At 40.4% G+C, this 21,173-nt stretch overlaps 1 protein-coding gene across 1 annotated transcript; it reads right to left on the reverse strand.

Moving 5' to 3' along the window:
• Nucleotides 1-559: 559 nt before the first annotated feature.
• Nucleotides 560-20,733, reverse strand: apln (apelin). Its single transcript, XM_084133284.1, has 3 exons — nt 20,317-20,733; nt 7,718-7,890; nt 560-3,438 (listed from the first exon to the last, which is right to left on the reverse strand). Exons 1-2 carry the CDS (start codon nt 20,381-20,383, stop codon nt 7,724-7,726), a joined length of 234 nt encoding a protein of 77 aa, XP_083989410.1. The 5' UTR covers nt 20,384-20,733; the 3' UTR covers nt 560-3,438; nt 7,718-7,723.
• Between the last annotated feature and the right edge of the window lie 440 nt (nt 20,734-21,173).

A 21,173-nucleotide genomic window follows, 5' to 3' on the forward strand; every position in this document is an offset into this window, starting at 1 on the left:
TTGCCCAAATGAATGTCTTGGTAAAACCAATGTAATGAATCACAATGGTAAAGAGGAGTTTTGTATTGTTTTCGGGGGTTTTATCCTTCCTCTCTAAATGATTAAGATGCAAGGGAACTCATTTCACTTTCCACAGCTCTGTTTTAAACATACAAATACCTTCTGAATACCTTTTTCCCATGCAAAAGTCTGTACTCAAACAAAAGACCTCCGAATGATCAAGTGGAACGTGCATACAAGTGCATAGGACTAGATGAAGCCAAATTGGGCAGAAACACATGATAGATTAGGAATGAGTTTCTCATGTGAGCTCTTTAAAGAAAAGCAAAACATTTGTACAAAATGATTTGTGCTCTGTAAGTATAATGCATGTGTTTGCCATTTCAGTATTGAGTCTTGACGTGCTTGTACTCTTGGTGCCGCAAGCTCCATTATCCTGATGTTCTGACGGAGACGACGGACCGAGTTCGACTACGGAGGAGGGTGAGAAAGCTTTTTTGTGTCCACGACATGTTTTGCAGCAGACTACTTTTTCTACACTTTTTTTTTTTTTTTTTTTACGACCTTACACACAAAAATAAAATACAGCTTTCCAAACTCTATCGAAAAGTAAGCTTTGGACAACCAGCTAGACAAGAATCAGTCAATTAAATTGTCACAAGACACTGGAAAACCATTACATGCCAAAAGACTTGTTTTCAGGATTTAATTTTCCAGCAGCATAATGGAATTGCAAAAGTGCAGCCTTGCATGTCCGTACAGAGAACTGTTGGAGGAAAGCCAAGTGATTGATAGGGGTCTCTGCTATAGCGAGCTTTGGATTTTGTCATATTTGTCTTTGGATGTTTGATGAAACAGATAACCATCACCATCGGTGGGAAGGGGGGTCGGTTGTCGTAAGTAGCAGTGGGCTAGTTTTTCAAGATTCAAGGCTTGAACTGAACTGAAACACTGCTCGATGGCCCTCCCTGGAGGGGCAGCTCAGGTCTGGTGAGGATGGTGAAGATACATTCATGAACAACAGTGTGGATACAGGCATTACTCTGCACCTCTAACAGACTCTTCAGACGGAGTGTACGGCAACTCAGCCACCCAAACTTAGATCTTCTCTGCTTTCTGACCTACTGATCCATGAAGCAGAGCTCTCGGGAGCACTATCGTTCTGAGAAAGCGTTAATGAAATCCACATCTCTGTCTGAGAGGGTATAAAATAATCATGGCATGACTGGAATTATTAGTATTCACAGTGCCCTAAGATTCGATACATTTTTAATCGAGGTGAGCTCGGCTGGGTGTTTTACCGCTGTGGTTTTTAGGCACTCTCTTATGAAGATCTGATTTTGCCGCGAGGCTGTGTTTGCGGATATACGCGGCGGCTCTCTGTTTCCATATCCACAGACAAACGGTGAACAGGAAATCGGGGGAGGGACTCAAATGCTAATTTGCAATTACTTGCTGTGTTGTCTAATTAATGAGTGTAGCTAACAGTGTCATAAAAGCCTCTAATCTCAGCCTCATAATTTGTGTCTGACTGAAAGTTATGAAGGTTTGAAGATGCCCAAGCCAAGGATTGTTCCTATTTATAGATTATTACATCATTAATCAGTCGAACGCTAAGGTAGTGTGGTCATTCTATGCCAATTTGACTTGTGAGCTCTATCAGACTTGAAAGAGATTTTAGCGATTCCAATCTAAAACCGATTAGCAATGGGGTTTAATAACCGTCACAGCCGTCTGTGCTAAAGAGGCTCAAACTCAAAAGGCAACCGCTCCCACTGGGGAGAGAACAATAATGGCTTGTAAAAACTTAGTCTGAATATGTAGCTAAAGTGGTGGATACATAAGCATGAAGCTAAATGGTGCAGATACAAATAATGTGTGTTTCTTAAATAAATGCATGTAATATAGACCATACAGGCTTCTGTCACAGCACCCTGAGAAATGAATTGAAATATAACAAAAATAACACCAAAAGAATGAGGACTAAACAAGAAATCATTTCCAGTATGATGTCAAATAAAGGCATAGAGTTCTGTCAGTCAAAGAATCTGGTCAAGGGGACAATCAAGCTAAATCATCAGATCTGTATGGAATTTTCTTTTTCTCTTTTTGGTCTAATGTCTTCAAACCATGCTACCATTGCCTTTACATTGGATGTTCAAACAAATGGCAAAATGCATACATGTGGTTAGATGTTATGCTTCCCCTAAGATAAGAGGTAACATGTTTACTTTTCTTCTCCGGGCAGCACTGTGGAGTAGATTTGCTATTTGGCACTTCATTAAAAGGAGAGATGATCCGCCGTATGAAGCAGATCACCCTGGCCAGTTAACAGTCATGTATCTCTGCTGTAAAGCAGCGTGTGTCATGGGGGAGGAGAAGAGGGCTCAGGACCGATGATCTCACGCTCATGGAAGTGGAGTGTGATTTTGATAATGAGACACTCTGGGTTTATCCTTAAGCTTCGGATGACTGACAACTCTTAGGCTCATTGGTAGGATGAAGTGTAATGACCGTCGGACAGCACAATGAGATGCAATCAAGCTGTTTTACATGGATGTGCCAATGAATTATATTCATTTAATATTTTAGAGGTAATTATAAATGAACCTACATTGAATGCATTTACATGCACAATCTGCGTTCTGGAGGTGCATACCTATTGTGCACGCGTGTGTGTTAACATTTTGGCGCCAAAACTCGATTTAAACAGTTTATCTCATTTAAACATGTTTTCTTGCATTGTCAGGCTTCTAGAAAGTTATTTTTTTTTGTGAGTGGTTTTCATGTAAATGCACTCATGATATTATTAAGCTAACTGTCCATTTTTTGTTATAGGCAGATGATAAAAATTGTGCCAAATGTGAAAGATTAATGTTGCTGACTTGGCCATAATGGGCCTGAGCTGTTAGTTGTTCCTTATTTTAGTTTCCCTACCACTGTCTTCCCTCATTAACACAGTTTATAAGCCAAGAGTTGCCAACAAGTAGCAATATGAAAAAGCGCTGTGGTCACCTTCACGCTGGAGAGAATGGGACTAGCACACCTCGGAGAAGAAATGCTTTTTCGGACTATAACTGTTTGGACCAGGCTCCCCACTGCTCACACATCATGCAAAGTGTGGCCATGAAAGGGCTCTAGAAAGCAAATGAGAAAAAACCACAGGAGGAGAGAGACAGACAGAGAGAGACAGAATCTGATAGCTCGGGCTCAATACCCCCCCACCCCCGTTCCCGGCCCACAATTCTTCGTAGAGCTGAGGGTGAGTGGCTTGTCCTGGTTTTTTGTGGACAGAAGAAGAGTTGCTTGAAGAACCAGCAGGTGCTATGGACATCACTCTTCAGGCTGGGCTAGCAAAGGCCCCTTGTTGCAAGGCCCCCCAAGGCAAAGGAAGAGCATAGAAATCAGAACCAAGGGGGAGGGCACTCTAAGCTGTGCCTGTGGACAAAAGAAAAGAGACATGAATAAGGTACAATGCAGGGGTTTTCTGTACTTTTACTAATTGCCACAGGTAGTGGGTACCGAACGTATGACGCAGCCAAAAAAAGAACGGTTAGAGCAAGTCTTTAAATATCCTAAAGGTTACTCAAAAAACATCAAACTAGTTATTTCAGTATGCAGTATGGATCATCAAGAAAGACATGCATACAGGATTGGAATGGCATAAGGGTGAGTAAGTGATGACAGAATTTGTTTTTAGGTGAACTACAAGATACGTTGTTTTAGGAAAATGTGCGAAGGCAGCTGCATAACACATTTGGACAAACTCAGTAAAAAAAACAAGATGGTAGATGAGACGAGTGAAATGTGCAAGTCAAATTGTTAGTTTACTCTATATTTATTTGTCCAACAGTATGTATTTTTAAGCTTATTGAAGACATCATTTACTCACCCTCATGTCGTTCCAAACCTGAATGCATTTCTTTCTTCTGCAAAACACAAAAGAAGATATTTTGAATGTCTTCTTTTATGTTCCACAAAACAAAGAAAGTCATGCAGGTTTGGAACGACATGAGGGTGAGTAAATGATGACAGAATTTTCATTTTTGGGTGGACCATCGCTTTAAGCTATATCGTTCTTTAGCTTAACAAAATTATTATGCCAAACCACTGAAATGAATGGCAGAGTCAAGTCTGTCACGTATGACATTCCATGATGATTAGGATTCTGCCTTTTATAAATTGATCAAATTCATGCATCTGGACTGTAACACTAAAATTTTGTTCCTATTTTGAGCACGGAATCTATGTAAATCAGTGAGGTCATCTTTTAGTGTTGGTTCATGACTTCACAATGATTTCAGATAATTGTAGCTGTCAATGAGCTTTATTCTTCCAGTACAACAGTGCCCATTGAGTGATAAGAACCATCTTTTTACTTTCTGTGTTACACCTGCATAGTTCTGTGTTTGAGTAATGTACAGTGATTCTTATCTGAACCATGTTTTGTTTGTGACATCATGCTGATTGTCAGAAAATACCAACAACAGCGAGCTGCGTGCATTTTAAAAGAGAAACGCTGTGTCAGGCAGTTGTTTTCTAATCATCCAGTGTGCCCCTTGGTACTTAATGAGGCAGATTTTCAGTGTCTAGCTCTCTGCAGTGCAATGCCTTTGTGCTAGGAAGTCTTTGAAGAGGAGGTCTCTCAACATGTGTTGTTCCTCTTATATGTTGTGGCATCTGGATCTTGTCACGGGTTATTCATTCTTGTGTTGCTTGTGTTCTATTACCACAACCTTCGGTTCTCATAATCTTCAGCTGAGATTTTAACCTCCTTTTCCATTTACTTCCCAGAGCATTCACAATGAAGAAGCCCTGTCCAATGTGTTGTTTAGTTAGACCCCAGCAAGCAATAGCCGTCATTTCACCATCTAGGTTAACTATAGACCCGTTATAGTCTGGTTATGAGTAACCCACTTCTAGCCAAAATAACCTTGAATTTGGTCGAATGTCGTTTTTTGCCAAAATAAATTGCGAGATGTATGATATTCCATCATGTAAGCAAAGTCAACAGTGATAACAAGGCGTTTGGTTTCATTTCTTTGACATGGTCTATGCGTAGCCTAGACTATGGTTAGACATCTATTACAGCCCAGATTTTGCCTTGTTTTAGCCTATACGTCAGGGCTGTGTTTGGACGGCTTTTAGACGTCTTTTGAACACAAAATTGCTTGCTGGGACTGGTTGGTCTTAAAGGAATATTCAGAGTGTCAGGCAAGTTAAGCTCAATCAACAACTCTTGTGGCATAATGTTGATTTACCACAACATTTATTTTTAAGTTCCCTCTCATTTTCTTTAAAAAAAAACCCAAAAAGGATTATAGTGAGGCATTTACAATTGCAGTGAATGGAGCCAATCTGTAAATGCTAAAATACTCTCAATAGTACTGCCACAAGATTAAACAATATGAATGTTAACAAGATTTTTGTGTGAAAAAGGAAATCGACTTTACAGCTAAAATAATACACAAGTTTTAAAAGATAAATTAATACAAGTGCTTTTATGACTGTAGTAGCTTGATAATTTTGCATTATAATTGCAAAATTATAATGAAATTATACGAATTAACATTGAAATGCTGTTGATTGAGCTTAACTTTGAACTGTGAATATTCCTTAAAGGAGAATAAAAAAAAAAAAAACTTACTCGTACAAGTCAGTCTAATTCCAAGACATCCCCTTGGTTTTAACTTAAGTTCTCAATTCTACTCAAGCAAAGATTTCCTTCTCTGACATCCTTCTCATCTGCAAGCACGGTGGTGCTGCATAATGAAAAAAGAGAAAAGGCCTTTCAAGTGCCTCCACTGTGGCCTTATTCGGTGGTTCTCTGTCTGTTATCAGCCCTTGAGGAGAGTTAATTGCCCCGGTCAGTCTGTGCCCTGTTTTAGCCATAGATGATGAAGTGTGAGGCTACATTTCTCACACTGCACAAAATGTGAGATGTTGTACACAAGCCAGATGCAGGTCAAACACTTTAGTGGGAGTCCCATCTGGGCCATGGACTGATTTACTGTACTGTGTCATACAGTAATTATCACAAAATGTTCTCTTTAGCGATAAAATGTCTGTCAAGGAAATGAATATTAATGTAAATGTGTTACATTGTGGATATAATGAACTGTGAGTGGATTAGGAGAAGAATTTTTGGGTTTGGTACCGCAGGATTGATTGGCACATTAGTCGCCTCAAATGAACTGGTTCACCAAAGCGGGCCCAAAGGAATGTTGGTGAATGTGCTAAAAGACGTGAACTTTGAACCCTAGTACGGCATGAAGGGAGCTGAAGAAGGAGCCGAATGAAAGAGAAATCTTCGTCTTGTTTGGGGTTGAAGTGCTGTTTGTGGACTCTACATTGTGAGTCACTGAGCCGTTCCATTTAATGGAGCTACACAACTTCCTGCAGTTCCCCTCATTGTGCTGCCAGTATTCTGGAGATCAAAACAAGCATCGACTGCCTAAATCACTCAAATAATCTATGCATTTTATTGGTCGGGATGATAATACATACATAGGCCTTGCTCTTTTTGTCATTTAGACATTTAGATTTTATTCCCTTAGATTGATGAAGCAAATTAATAGTACAGTAATTGTTTACCAAGTTGAATTTTTTTTTAATTTGCTATAGGAGGATTTGAGGGTTTGGGATTTCTCACTTTTTATTGCCTTCATCTCTCAGCTTTTAAAGATGATTAACTGTGCCATAAAGAGCTGACTTGTCCTTATCCATAGACCCTGGCCCTATATAAACTTAATTTATGGCAAGACTCTGCAGGCTTGTATTGTGAACTCCTGTGGGGTCATTGTACCCTGTTTAGTCATCTTACTCTGTGGACTATGTAAAAAAGCTGTGAATGAGTTCTTGAATATCTCTCTGCCATCCACAAAAAAAAAATGGAATCTTTTTTTGTTAATAAAAACCACTCAGTTTTCGGGAAAAACTGTGGGTCAGTATTTCAGCACGAAGCCTGCAAGTAATAAAACATAAACGTGCTGATAACATCTGTCAGATACAGTTCTCTTTTATTTATTGACGTTGTAACTTGAATGTTTCCTTAATGAAGGTCACATTAAAATATAGGCTTTGGTGCTGCATCACTGAAAATTTCTCTTTGTAAGAAGAGAAAAAAACTTTTATTAAACGTAAAAAAAAAAATGTTGCCGGAGGAATTGTTTATCTAGACGTTAAGTTAAATATCCTTTTCATGTGGAAAAACTAGCTGTAGCAGTTCAGACGAGAATCTGGAGTATTATCTTTGGATAGGGAATTTAATTGGAATTATTAGGATAACGGAAACATGTTGACTCAGATTAAATACAACATTTACATTGTATTATATTCCACTCTGAATGGGTTTTGTAGATCTGCTGGAGAAGATTGGGACCACAGAAGCTGGCAGTCTAAAGTCCAGTAATCTCATAAAGACATGCAGTTTTTCTGTGCCAGCAGTAATCTATAATTCATGAAAGAAGTGAATGAGCGAGCAGGTTTCTGTCAATCACAGTCTCCCTTTTTTCATGTTATTCTCCTGCATTTCCAATCTTCCTCAGTATGCACTCGATGATTGAAACAGGTGCTTCCCTCAAGGCCTATCCAGAACTGCTCCATTTATAGATGAAAATTAGATTGTTTTTTTCCCCTCTTATTGATTACTCATATTCTGTTCTTTGCTTATTGTTGCTTTCAGGCTATTGCATTGGTACAGTAATGTCAAACTGACCTTGCTCTAAAATGGCATGGGCCCCTTATGGGAGAGACGGGGTCGAGGGCGTCTCCTCCTCCAGCCAGAGGGTCTTTGGCTCCGGCCGGCTCGAGCGGTATTCTGCCGTAAAGGAGTCCTCATGCTGCCCACCTCCTCCAGCTCTTTGCTATGCTCGGTGGAGGCCATTGGACCTGCGGACAGAAAAGGTACATGTGAATTCTGCAACCCAACATAAAATGATAAAATGGACAATGCACTTGTCTATTTTCAAAGTATCTTGGCCACTTTGGTTAAACTGAATTGCAAAAAGTAATGTCTTCAAACAACATTTTTTCCAGTGGTTGGATAAAGACTTTCGTATTTTCAGAGTTTCATATTACATATTTCACCTTTAAGAAACTTTATTAGCATAGTTTATTGCTGCAAAAAAACTACCAGAAAGTCCCTCAGCACTATCACAGACACTGTTTACATGCAAATCTTTGAACTTCTCACATCATGTGAGGAGTATCTGTCTCAAGAACAATGGACAGACGCTTGTCCTGAACACATATTTGTCTGTGCGTCTATGTGCACTACGCTGCTCGCTTGTCAGTGTGCTCAGATGTTTCCAGTCATCTCTCAATAAGTGCGAGTAGATCCTTTAAACCCGTCTCATATCCACAGCTTGATCCACATCAGTGCGTCTCTAACCTCTAACCTCTTTAGAAAAATCAAACAAGTCCTCCTGGGAGAGCAAACATTCTGGGAGGTTTTGGGGAGACCTTGATCTGTGCAGCACTATCTGATGTCAGTGATCTCCCATTCAAGTCCTCAATTGGCTTTCTAAGGGTGTTTTGTTTGAGTTCATCATAGGTATTGGATGTCTTTACATGGAAAGTTCCTAGTCTTCCTAATGACAGAAGCAAGAATCAATGAGTCCCGTTTTTTTTTCTAAATTATTGAAGGGGATGAATGGGAAAACACACTTGGTCAATCATCAGTTATGTTTCAGGCCGCTGCTCTCCAATCCTTCATTCCATAGTATACACATGCCATACTATCCTCTTTCCGCTGAAGCTCATGAAGATAATTCACCCCGTTCTTCCAAATTCATCTCCCCTTTATGCATACGTCTTTCTGCCTTTTTTGTCTATGTTCGTCTTTAACTCCAACACATTCAAAAACCGCCGCCAGAAATGTCTTAAAAAAGGAATCTTTCAGTGAGAGCTCAACAAATGCCTATCCTACAGAGTAAACAGAGAATCCCATTAACCTTTCCCAGCAAGAACTTGAATGAGATTATTCTCGTTGGGTCAAGACATTCCTAACATCTCCCTGGGGAGTGACAGACAACCTAAATTAAGAAGACAACAGGGAGCAGATTTTTTATTTTATTTTATTTTAATATCATAGCACAAACAATTCTTGTAAATTAAACAAAAAAGTCATTGTAAGAATAAGCTCAATTTTAGACCTTTTCTAGCTTTTTTAGCTGGTCCAGGCTGATAGACCAACTTCGAACAGCTGGTAGACCATCTTGGATGTAAAAAAAACAGCTTGGAGAAGCTAGAAACCTGCTTGGACCAGGTAGAAACCAGCAAATATGTTACAAAACACATCTATTAGCTTAATATGGATTTTTCAGCAGGAAAACGTAAATGAATAACTAATAGCTTACAGCTATTTTCTCTTTATAACAGTCTGTTTTTTTCACAGAGAGGATCAAGCAGCTAACGCCATACGATTTGAGTTGGTAATCATACAGCCTTGAAATTACTTAAATCTTTGATGGTTAGTACATATAGTGACTGGACGACGTGAGGCCAAACACGTCGCCTGTAAGTCTGCTTATGAGTTAAATATCCTCAAACTATATTTTAAAATTCCTGACAGCTCAAATTACATTTACAAACTAATCGCCTTTAGCTGACACATTACACATTCACAGCAGACTGATTCGACGAACAGTGGACTAATTCATTTGCCCCACAGAAAGACTTCATTGCATACTTCAACATCTCATGGAAAAAGGAAACCATGCTAAAACCCATCTATCCACCAGGCCTGCTAATCCGAGCATTAACCTCCTGTTATTTCTCCACAAATGAATGAAGCAAGTTTACACATTCTGTCTGCATTCAAGTCATTTCTTTCTAATCTGAGGGGTTTAACATTTAAAAAGTCTCCATGTGATCAGAAATGTTCCCCACCTGATTGGTCCTTTAAAACACTTAGGATCAGCTGTGAGAAACAGGCCAGAAGTCTTTTTGTTTTTTCAGTACCATAATCACTCAACCCAGTATATTGTTCTCTACAGCGTGAGGAATAGTCTTGAAATGTGGGGGGCAAAAACACAATGTTTTTTGGCCAGGCAGGCAGAAGTGGCTGTAATTACACCTGGCTGAGCTGAACGCTGCACATCACCGCAGCTCTACTATCAGCGTCTGTCATAAACCTCTCCATAATGACACAATTTAGATGTTTCCTGCCATCACCATCTGACAGGCAGCGTTTACTGCCCGCTTAGCTTTGAGGGGAGCAAATCGCTCAGAAAATTGTCATCACAGGCCGCAAACAAGAAGAATTGCTAAAAATAATCTCTGGTTGTGATAAGAACAGCATTTATGAATCAACTCAAGACATGCATTGGATTGATGAAGAGGGAGGTCTATTTTAAGCACTCAGAATCACTCCATTGTCTGTTTTACGACTCTTGGCTTCTTTTTAATCTGCATAGCTCCTTGTGTGACTCTGCGGGTTGTATATTTCCATGCTTCGTGGCGAATACAAAGTGACAGGAGCAATAACCGTGGATATACTATAATAGATGGCATATGCTGATGGGATCTTCCTCTAACTTGCTGCTTGTTTACCAGACCCACTCAGGGATGAAAACGCTCTAGCCCCCTTATTGCATTAGATCTGATGGCGCTGATAGTGGGCCTCCTTCTCACCAACATAATTTCTTCCAGGTTCACCACCTAATAACAAGCAAGTCAGGAGGAAGTAATATTCCACTTGATGCTTCTCACGATACCAGCAGTCTTATCTGAAGACGGCAAACTCTTAAAGTGAAAGTTCATCCAAAAATGAAAAATCTGTAATCATTTACTCATCCTCATGTCGTTTCAAATTTGTATCACTTAATTTTTCTGAGGAACACGAGAAAGACCTGTCTCAGTTTATTTATTTATTTATTTTTTGTCCACACAATGAAATTGAGGTCCCGTGTTGATTTGGACCCCATTGATGTTCATTGTATGGTAAAAAAAAAAAAACAGTTTCTCTGAATGTGGCATGTAATTATATTACTGGTAGTTTGGTTGTTGTACGTATTGCGACACATATTCACAATTTTAAAATAATGTACCACCTACATTAAACCCTGCCCTAAACCTACTGTAACTGACAGTCTGAGCAAAAGTATATGTGAGATGAAATGCATTTGCTAAACTAACCATGCCATTTTAGCTTACTTCTACAAGTCTTTGATCTCTTTTATCAAGTGTTGTGACTTGTACTTGAGTGCAATACTATACCAGGTGAGCTACCGAGCAAGTTTACTGCATCAGGAGCTCGTTATGTGATGCAGATGTCAAAATGTACTAGTTTACAAATCATGCATTATGGTACATAATTGTACACGCACAAAATTTGTGTGAAAAGGAATAAAAGTTGTTGCCGTTTTACTGCCACTAGTGCTGGAAACTGCAGTGAATTGTAGTTATGTTTTTGAAGTTTTAGGCAGAGGCGCTTTTTTACGAGCCTATGCTGAAATTTTCCTTTTGTGAGGTGTTTGATCGAGTTTAAAAAAATGAGAATTCTGGCACTAAAATTCTGAAGTCACCACAGCTTGCTCACACAGAGATGGTGGCTTGACAGGAAGTGTTCAGATTGGTCAGATTCATCCAGGCTAATGATAAATAGCCAGATTGTTGCCATCTCATCCTCTAGTACCACACTCCTTAGGTTCATCCATTATGTTGACTTTTTAACACGACTGCCTCGCCGTGCCTCGCCTCCGCTGGACACCTTGTGTCTGATAGTGTGTCCCTGTAAATCCCAGGGCTGCCTCTTAGCCGAGAGAGTTATCCATCACCCAGCACTTTCCTGACAGGGAGAGAGAGGCCCAAGCTAGGCAACGTTTATAAAGGGCCGAGCTCAATCTGATGAATAGTTCACCGAATTTCTCTGACTGGCCTAAATTTACAATACACTCCCAGTGCAAACACACAACATGAAAAATAAAGAGCAGAGGCTTCCAATAGATATAAAGTTTAGGCTAGTCGGAAGACCTTTTAAAATCGGGGCACCAGATGGATCTAATCTTTTACTCACTACTCCAGGAAGTGAGAGATTAGATCTACTTACACGCAAAGCAGAACCAGGTGAGGAGAGGGCAACACTTATTTATGGCTGGTTGTACTACATGCATTATCTCTGCTTATACATTTGCCCTTCTAGCACCTCCACCACCTCCCATCATAAATTCAAATTCAACGACCAATCAATGTGTAATATAATTGCTCTGTCTATGCAAATCAAAACCGTCTTGCTTGGTTAGTTTGTTTGCACAACGTTTTATAGGAGTATTGATTTGTTTGTCATTGCTTACAGAATATTCTGCTTGACGTACCCCATCTAATTATTGTGGAGACATGGATGCAACAGTGCCTAGGTGTTTGTCTGACATCCAGCCTTTCACTCTCTCCACAGCTTGAGACTGCAGTCATAACAGCTCTTGTAAGGGCGTCTCCACAAACATGCATAATGGATACCGCAACGCAGCCACATCATAAGTCAAAGGTGACACAAAATGTTATGGAGGTTTGTGTATTTTCTAATCTTTTGTTTTTAATAGCAGCCTGAAGCTAATGAGGTTTTGTGTGTGGCTCTATCTAAAGAATTAGAGCATGTCTAAACAGATCCTGTTTATACTGTACTTCAAATGTAAAAAGTTAACAGGCCTTTAGATGAAATTGAGTGTGCTTACATGCATCTTACACTTAATAAGCAGACAATTTGTAAGGTCATGTATGAACTGTGATTTATAGGGGTATTGCTAGATAAAGTGTGGTTTTAGAAGGCATGCATACAGTGAAAACAGTGAAACGTAAATATTATTTATTTTTTAGGTTAATAGAATATTGAATTCATGGAAGTAATAAGTAGATTTTATTGTTTTTAATCAGTGAAATATGATTTTTTTTTAAATGTCAAATGTGTCTGTATAAATGTATTTAGAATATAAGTATTCATAATGATTTTAAGCTGTTTACTGCATATGTAAATACATTTAGAGTACTTTAAATGCTTGTTAATATTTACAGAAATGGCCAAACATACAATAATATATGTGCAATATACATGACGTACAAATACCTATAAATACTAATGAGATCAGGCTGGTCAGATTTTTTTTTCTGTTAGCCCAATTAGCCTCTCTGTTCTGTGTCCTGGTGGCTTACTCAATGCATGCACATCTTGTATGCATATCTGTCTATGTTTCAGAGAAACCAGAGAAAAAAACAAATGATTTAAATTCTTCTTCTCTTATCTTTTTTTATAATAAGCTTATTTCTGATAGTTGTCATCATAAAAACACATTAATTGATGCTCGGTTGCACATTAATCATTTTAGCTTATGTATGAAATTACACACAGAAAGGTGCTGCGTTTATGCTGTGTGTGAGGCCAAATAATTTCCAAAAGCATTTTGTGAATGACTGTTGGTACTTTGTTTTGCCTTGCATATGTGCGAGAAGAGGTGTGGAGTCCCATGGGGGTGTAACCATGGCTGACGGTGTGTGACGTCAGAGGCGTGATCCCCAGTGTCTCAGAGGACATTCATTCAATGAAATAAGAGAGAGAGAGCTCCACACTTAGCTGCTTTTTTTCTCCGCCACACACGCAGGCATGACAATTTGATGACCGCTAAGACTATCCTTTAGCTAGTCACACTTGATCATGAGCATTTGCTTAGAATGAGACACGTTAATTAGCATGAAACCCCAGTATGAATCACTTGCCAAGCTCATAAATAAGACCCTGTTACACTAAATTTCCTAACAGTGTGCTATTATGTCCCTAAATATACTACTTCTGATATGGAAATGATGTTAAAGAAGCCAGTAAGACTCCCCGAGCGGCGTCTTAAATCAGCAGCCTGGCCTTTTGAAGCCTGTAGTCGCGGCTCTGCTTATCGCATGCCTACCAGTAGTACAGGGCCTTGGCATAAACTGGTACCAGTCTCTAACGTGCTCTCAAACCACGTTTCCATGGCAGCCGCTGTGAAAGGCACTCACTGAGGAGCAAGAGAATGACATTGTCAGCTGGAATGGATCAGGTTTCCCAGTTTACAAATTTCAGCACAGGTCCATTAATAGATGGAGGTAGGCAGTAAGATTGCTTAACCCTTTCCCAGGCCAGTCGTTGTATTTCATCACATCGGGGGCTGTTTGATATTCAGCATTGTGCTGCTGTGATAGCACGCGGCTTGCAGGAGAAAATGAAGGCGTGCATTGTGTTCTGCAACTCCGCAGAGGAACAAAATCGCATGAAAAGTTCACAGACTTTCCCACACCTCCACTTTGAGCTCCATTAGTGAAAATAAGAGCAGCGCTCTGATAAAAGTGGCTGAAGCTTCTTGTCACTGCTCTTTTCTCTGATCGTTTCTGACACCCTCAGATGGTGTGCAGCCTTGCAAGCAAACTACACATGACCCAAATTAGCGCTAAGCTATAATAATGTGGTTAGAAATGGCCCGGTTCCGAATGATCAGAGAGCTGCAGGTTCAAAGCGCTACGGCTGCTGTCTTGACTGCTAATGATGTGTTGAGAGAAAGAGAAAAGATGGGAAAAAAGGGGAGAAAGCTGATTAAGACTTGCTCAAACTCTTGCACCAGCACTTCAGACTGGTAGGGGTGAATCACTGGGTAGAGGTTACTGCAGGTTGGACATTTAAGTACAAGAAAATCAAGAGAGCCGATCATGCAAAGCATCTTAAGTGCGATTTCTTCTGAATTGGCTTCCAGGGTAAAACAGCATGCCGTCTCAAAGAGGATTTACCTCCGAGGCGGGCAGCAAGGGCGATCGAGACCCGAATATTCTCGTCAGCAGTGATGGGCTCAAACTCAGCATGTTGGTAATCGTCAAGAAAGTGCTAGCTCTTAGCTACGGGATGCTCCGGCAGTCTTTTTCCAAGGGCTCTCTAATCGGTAATGAACCACATCCACCCCTTACTATTGTGCTGTGAGCTGAGAGCCCGCATGCATACTGTCTTTAAAGTGGACGTGTGATGGTATAGCTCCAATTCTCCTGCTTTGGGCCCAGTGCCTAGCTACTGAAAGGAGTGTCAACCGGTGCATGCTGGGATATTTCCAGCTGAGATCACACTAAACAATCAGTCATGAAAAGACACATATGTGTCATATGGATGAGAATGGACTGATGAAGCATGATTAACAGCTCAGATGTGAATGGCTGCTCGTGTTGTGTGATGGAGTGTTTTTGTTTTAAGAAAATTTGCCCTGGTTCTCACAGTAACGTTGTGAGTCAAGTTACAGGCCATATTTAATTACTGACAGTTCATTTACCTTTTTTTGTTTATGTATGTTGGTATATTAACCACAGTGTTTAACCAGAATAAGATTAAATGTAAAGCTTCACAATCTTTGAGTAAACTCTCTGTCTGAATTGTATATGTATTTACAGAATCCGGTTCCAATTGCATGCTAGTTTAACAAACAAGACTTATTCATTCAACATGATGTTTTTCTCTAGTATGCTTTTTGTTTCCTTTGGGATATAAGACATGATATAAACTATCATGCATATACCTCATTTGTTCTATAATGAAAGCTGAAAGACGGGAATTTATATAGCATGATAAGATTTGCTTTGACACGTAATATCTTTCAGTTTTGAATTGTTCCTTTTTCCTTTTAAAAACTATTTCCTATCAGCTGCCGTGTCTTTACAACAAATTGGATGACATTCAATATACTTTTAGCTTCATAAGCAATATGTACACTTAATTTACATTTAATGTGCGTTGCCCTCTATCAAAGAGATCAGAGAATACATTGAGGCTTGAGTTTTTATTGGCGGTATAAGATTTAGTGCAATAAAATTGAAGGCTTAACACACATCTTGTACCTTGAGGCTTGGAATTATGGGTAGTCCCAGTGGGGGAATCAGTAAAGTGTTCCAAAAACTCTTGAACACTTCTCATAAACAATCCAGTCAGTTTCTCACATCCATACTGCTCGGAGCAATAAGAACCTCGGCTCTGTGTTTCTGAACAGATTTACTGAAGTACCCACAGCAGAAGCCTTAAATCAGGCTAATGGTTTGATGTGATATACTTCTGAAATAATCTGGGAAAGCTCACAATAGAAGTACAAACAACAATGTGCTATTTTTCTGCCGTTAGCTGCGAACAAAACCGGGCTGCAAATGTGTTCTTCATTCCTTGCTCTTCAAATTGAGCATGAAAATAATTAAAGCACATTTATTCCTCGACGTGAAATATTTATACAGCATTTTGCCTTGCTGTTCATAAAAATGTCCACTCTGATCGTATCTGATCAGCAACCACATTAAACGTAATGCTTAATATTTGAAAAGGGAGCAATAAATCAGGTTAATATCGGGCCCCTGTGGATGCAGCTAGGCGTTCGATATATCTGGCTTTAATTAAAAAGTTGGGGAAAGAGAGGGAGATTTTGGGGGTGTTGAGGGGATATGTTTTCTGATGTTTAGAGGAAGGGGCCTAGCTAATGGTTTGTCATCTTGCTTGTGGGTACAGGAGGCATGTAGCTAGCCAGATGCAGAAGTGTGATTCTGAGAGAGAGCAGTGAGCGAGCATCCATTTGAAGCAATTTTGGCACAGGGCCCTTTATATTCCCCGCATTTGTCCACCTGCAAATTCGGGAAGACCACCAGCTGTGAAGTTTTAAAGACCTTTTAATATTTTAGCGGCTGTGTTCCTCACCACATCAGAAGTCTGTATAATCGCTTTTTTCTTTTCTTTCTCCTCCATCAGCACCCTTCAGGATTTCTCCTCTGCATCTGTTTAAGTCTGATGGTGGAGGTGATCTGATATATTCAGAGCGCTCTGAATTGCATTATGCTTGCCTATAGCAATCATACATGTCAAGACATCCACCGTACTGCAACTGGGGAGCTTTTCTCAAAGGTTACCCTATGTCTTTACCACATGAGTTATAATAGAGCTCAGAAAATGTACTGTTGTTTTATAAAGGGCACTGTTTTATTGGTTCTGCTCTGCCGGAAAAATAACCACTTCCACAGCTCCGAGCAGATATTTATGAAGTATTTCTAAAATGGTGCAACAAGTTTTCAGAAACTGCAAATGACCCTTTGCTTGATCTGTTTGAATGGGCATTAATATAAAGTAGTAATTGTTCAGGGAATAGATCACCTTCATGCCATTCCAAACTCGTTTGATTTTCTTTCTTTCATGAAAAACTTACATTTATGCATCTGTCAGACACTTTTATCCAAAACGTCTTGCATTTAATTCAAGGTAAACATTTTATCAGTTCCTGCATCAAACCCATGACATTGCCATTGCTAGCACCATACTCAACTGTTCGAGCTACATGAAGTGTACACACTGCACACTTTTCCTTTGCTCTAAGCTCCAAAAACTAAAGACACTATAGAGATATAAAAAAAAAGGTCCATATGACTTGTGAGTTATAGAAGTCTACTAATGCCATATGAAATTAACTTAAATGTAATAAATTTGATATTCACTGATAATCTTCTTCACCACAGCTCATTCATGTTTGTACATAATAAACATGGTAAATTTGCGCATATTGTACATATGCACATATTCCAATATATATTCCCATATACAGTGAAGTATATAAAGGTCTCAGAACACTTGAAATTCAACGTACAAGTCATATGGATTACTATTATGATAATTTTGTGGACTTTTGTGTTCATTTTTGTTTTGTTTGTTTGACAGCATTGTCTGTTTCATTGCATGGAGGAAAACACTACCTAACATTTTCATTTGTAGTCAGAATCGGAAGAAAATTACATGAGTTGGGAATGACAGGAGGGTGAGTAAATGATGTTATTATTTTATATTTTCAAACTGGTACATTACATTGAACTCTTCTTTATAGTTTATTTGCATATCTCTGACAAATCTCACTGCAGACATTACAGTTAGGCCATAGAGGATATCCAGGTTACTCATAAAATAGATCTGAGTCACTGACCCTCTGTCTGTGAGCATGTGCACGTATGTGTGTGCATATGCATGCTTGTGAAAGAGATAGGGACTCTGCCAAAAATCCATCACTCCTCAAAGCACCGCTGAATGATTCTTCATAATCCTGTGATGACCTTTCTGTAGTGCTCATCTCCTTCATGCTGCTTTGACACTATTATCATGTTATCGCTGGACATCTGGAAAAGTTTGCCTGTTTGTTTTCTCTCCATGGCCACTATAATCAAGTGCGTAACCTCAAACACCTCCTTTACGTTAAGTGAACTCATGGAATTATGATTTAATGCTTCCTGCATGCTTTTAGCACATGGCCACTGGTGTTATTTCACAAAATATCCTGCTCTTTCCCCTCATTTCTTCTAAAAAGAAACATTGTGTGGCTGAAGACTTCCTAATGAGCTTTATATTTGTTTTGTAGGGGTCTCACGCTGACCTAGGACAAGCCCACGCACGATCTCCAATGCTACTTCAAAGTTTAATACCGAATAATAGCATTGTTGACAGCTCGCATGAAATTGCCCTTTTCCGAAGAGCTGATTTCAAACAGATAATGCCCGAGATCTGATCTCCATACCATCACCTGGACGAAGAGGACAAACCAAGCAGCTAAAATTACACCATCTCAGGACTTCTGTGCGTGTAAGTGTGTGCGTGTTTGCTCTCAAGACTGTATTTTTGAAAGGATTTATCCCACGCTTCCGTGACTTTGAAAGATGAGGCGTCGATACCGGACTCGGACTGACAACCCAGAGTGGCTGAACTGTTTCCACAATATGAAGTGTTTACATACCAGACTTGAGAGTGGAAGACAGATTGCTTTCAGGATGAATTATGAGTGGCTCAATGCGCTCAAGATTTGCCCATTCTTGAGGGGAAGCCCATTACAAGAAGAGCAGATTGAGGTATGCGCAAATGAGATTAGCAGGGCCGCAGCCGTTCTGCTGGGTGACGCTCAATGCCTGCGGATGGCGAAGCCGCTGTCGCCTGTTGCACCATGACTTCTCTGCGTCCCCACCCTCTTTCAACCTCAGAGAAAGCAGTGCGCAGATCATCCCCATTGTACAGTTGAGACGGATGGCAATTTCCAGCAAACTCCCAGTGTACTGGAAAAGCGTTTGTCTGAAGATGAAAGGCTTCACACCCGCTGCCTACACACAGAGTCGCTTCCAACACCTTCCCGCGACAGCGCGCAGCTCCGGCTCCCCGCGGCTCCCTCACCCCCATCTCATGATGGAGATAATACTATACTAATAGCGCAAACAAGGGAGTCTGACCTGGATCACACATTAGTAGCCTGTCCTTCTGAGGATCAGGCTCAGGCTCCACACACATGCAGGCAGAGTGAAAAACGACACTGACCGTAATGCAAGGTAATTGCTTCCCATTTACTCGTGCAGAGACCAAAATAGCAGCATCTTTGTAACAAACGTGTGTGGAAACGCAGGGCGTAAGGGGCCGTTTGATACGGCAAGTAGCCACTACCCAGCACCCTTCAACATGCACACACTCTCAAACACACATGCTTCCCAGCAGTTGGACTTTAGAGAGATGTGAGCGTTTACACAAGGGCCACAGTTGTTTTTTAACACAACCCTGTTACCTGCATCACATCTGCAGGGTGGCCACCAGTCACCTGACTCGAGCTCACAGCTTTAAGACTTGCATGTCATCTTTGATAAAAGGTTTTATTGTGGAGGTAGATGAAAAATAACATGGTGTTTGAGCAAGAATTACATAACAGCACAATAGCAGATTGTTTTTGGAATAAATCATATGGAGGTTAAGCACAATAACTCTGATCTATGTAGCTTCAGCCCAGAGAGACTGAGAATCCATCAATGATGTGGCACAGCCCAAAAGACATGGATCAAATCCACCTTTAAACATCTACAGGAACCGTAAGTGCCAAGAGCATATCAGCGTTTTCCTTGTGAAATCCAAATTAAACAACCATCTGCTGTTTTTAACACCTCATTACATGCACCACAATACCGTATAGAAAAACACCTTACATTTACGACATCCAGGAGTACATAATCCTAGAAAGCCAAGCGTTACATGACACCAGGAAGAATCATCATCATCATCATTGCTGTTATTTTCCTACATATGTCATGGTAAAGTCAGCAAGTAATCCACCAATGGCACAATTAACTTCATTAAATGGGCACAATAACAAGCCAAACCTCTGCAGTGCAGTACAGCGCGCAGCCAGGTGCCGTTTTCCTCCTCTCCCCAGCCCCAGAAGGCTAACCATGCTGGGTAACTGATCAACTACAGCTGCCCATTCCCGTTCCCAAGGCTAACAGCAGAGAGAAAAAGATAAACACGAGGAGGCAACAGCCGTCACGCTCCGTACTTACCAGCACTGGCTGAACACAGCAGAGAAACCACCAGCACAATCACCAGCGTCAAGATCTTCACATTCATTTCTGCTCTCCCCTCCGTTTCCCTGCCAGTCGCTAGCTGATATACTGTAGTGGTGTGTGTGTGTGTGGATGGGAGGGAGAGGAGAGTGGGTGAGCGAGAGTGAGAGAGAAAGGGAGAGAGACTGTTTGCTCTTCGGTGCGCGCGTGTATATGTGTGTGTGCGCGGCTGCGTGCGTGTGTGGCTGTGAGTGTGTTTGTATATCTGTGTGCAAGTGTGTGACAGCGCCGCTGAGATTGAGGGCAGGTTTCTGTCTGAGTTATCCTGCCGTAATGTGCAAATTTCCCTTTTGTGAATTGGAAGTCCAGTAGAATGAGTGTAAAAAGAGTCTGTTTCTATCAGGGCGGTTTGCCTTGAATTAGGAGCCCAAGTCCCTCGTGTTGCTTATGTATCCCTGACTCTGGGGGTCACGGAAAAGGGGGCTTCCTCCGCCTCGGTATTAACCCTCCCACTGAGAGAGCGAGAGAGAGAAAGAGAGAGAGGAAGAGGAAGAGGGTAGCTCTATGATATTAGTCAAACAGATACCCTTCTCAGAGTTGTGCGTGTCCGGAAACAACATCACATGAAGAAAATATGGTTTTCTTCTCTCAAACATCTCCTCATATATAGGTAGATGAGTTAAACAGACCAACACAGTTCACTTCCATATCCTTGGTGGCAATTTTTTATTTTCTTTTTTTTTTTCATTTTGTGTGTGCCAGAGAAAGGCTTATCAGGTCCTCTGTTGTTTTGTTTGATTTGCTGATTCTGAGTCATTTGTTTTTCTCTGTGTATAGATTTCCATTCTCTGCAA

Source organism: Abramis brama (assembly GCF_963993115.1).
Source record: "Abramis brama genome assembly, chromosome: 13".
Taxonomy (NCBI): domain Eukaryota; kingdom Metazoa; phylum Chordata; class Actinopteri; order Cypriniformes; family Leuciscidae; genus Abramis; species Abramis brama.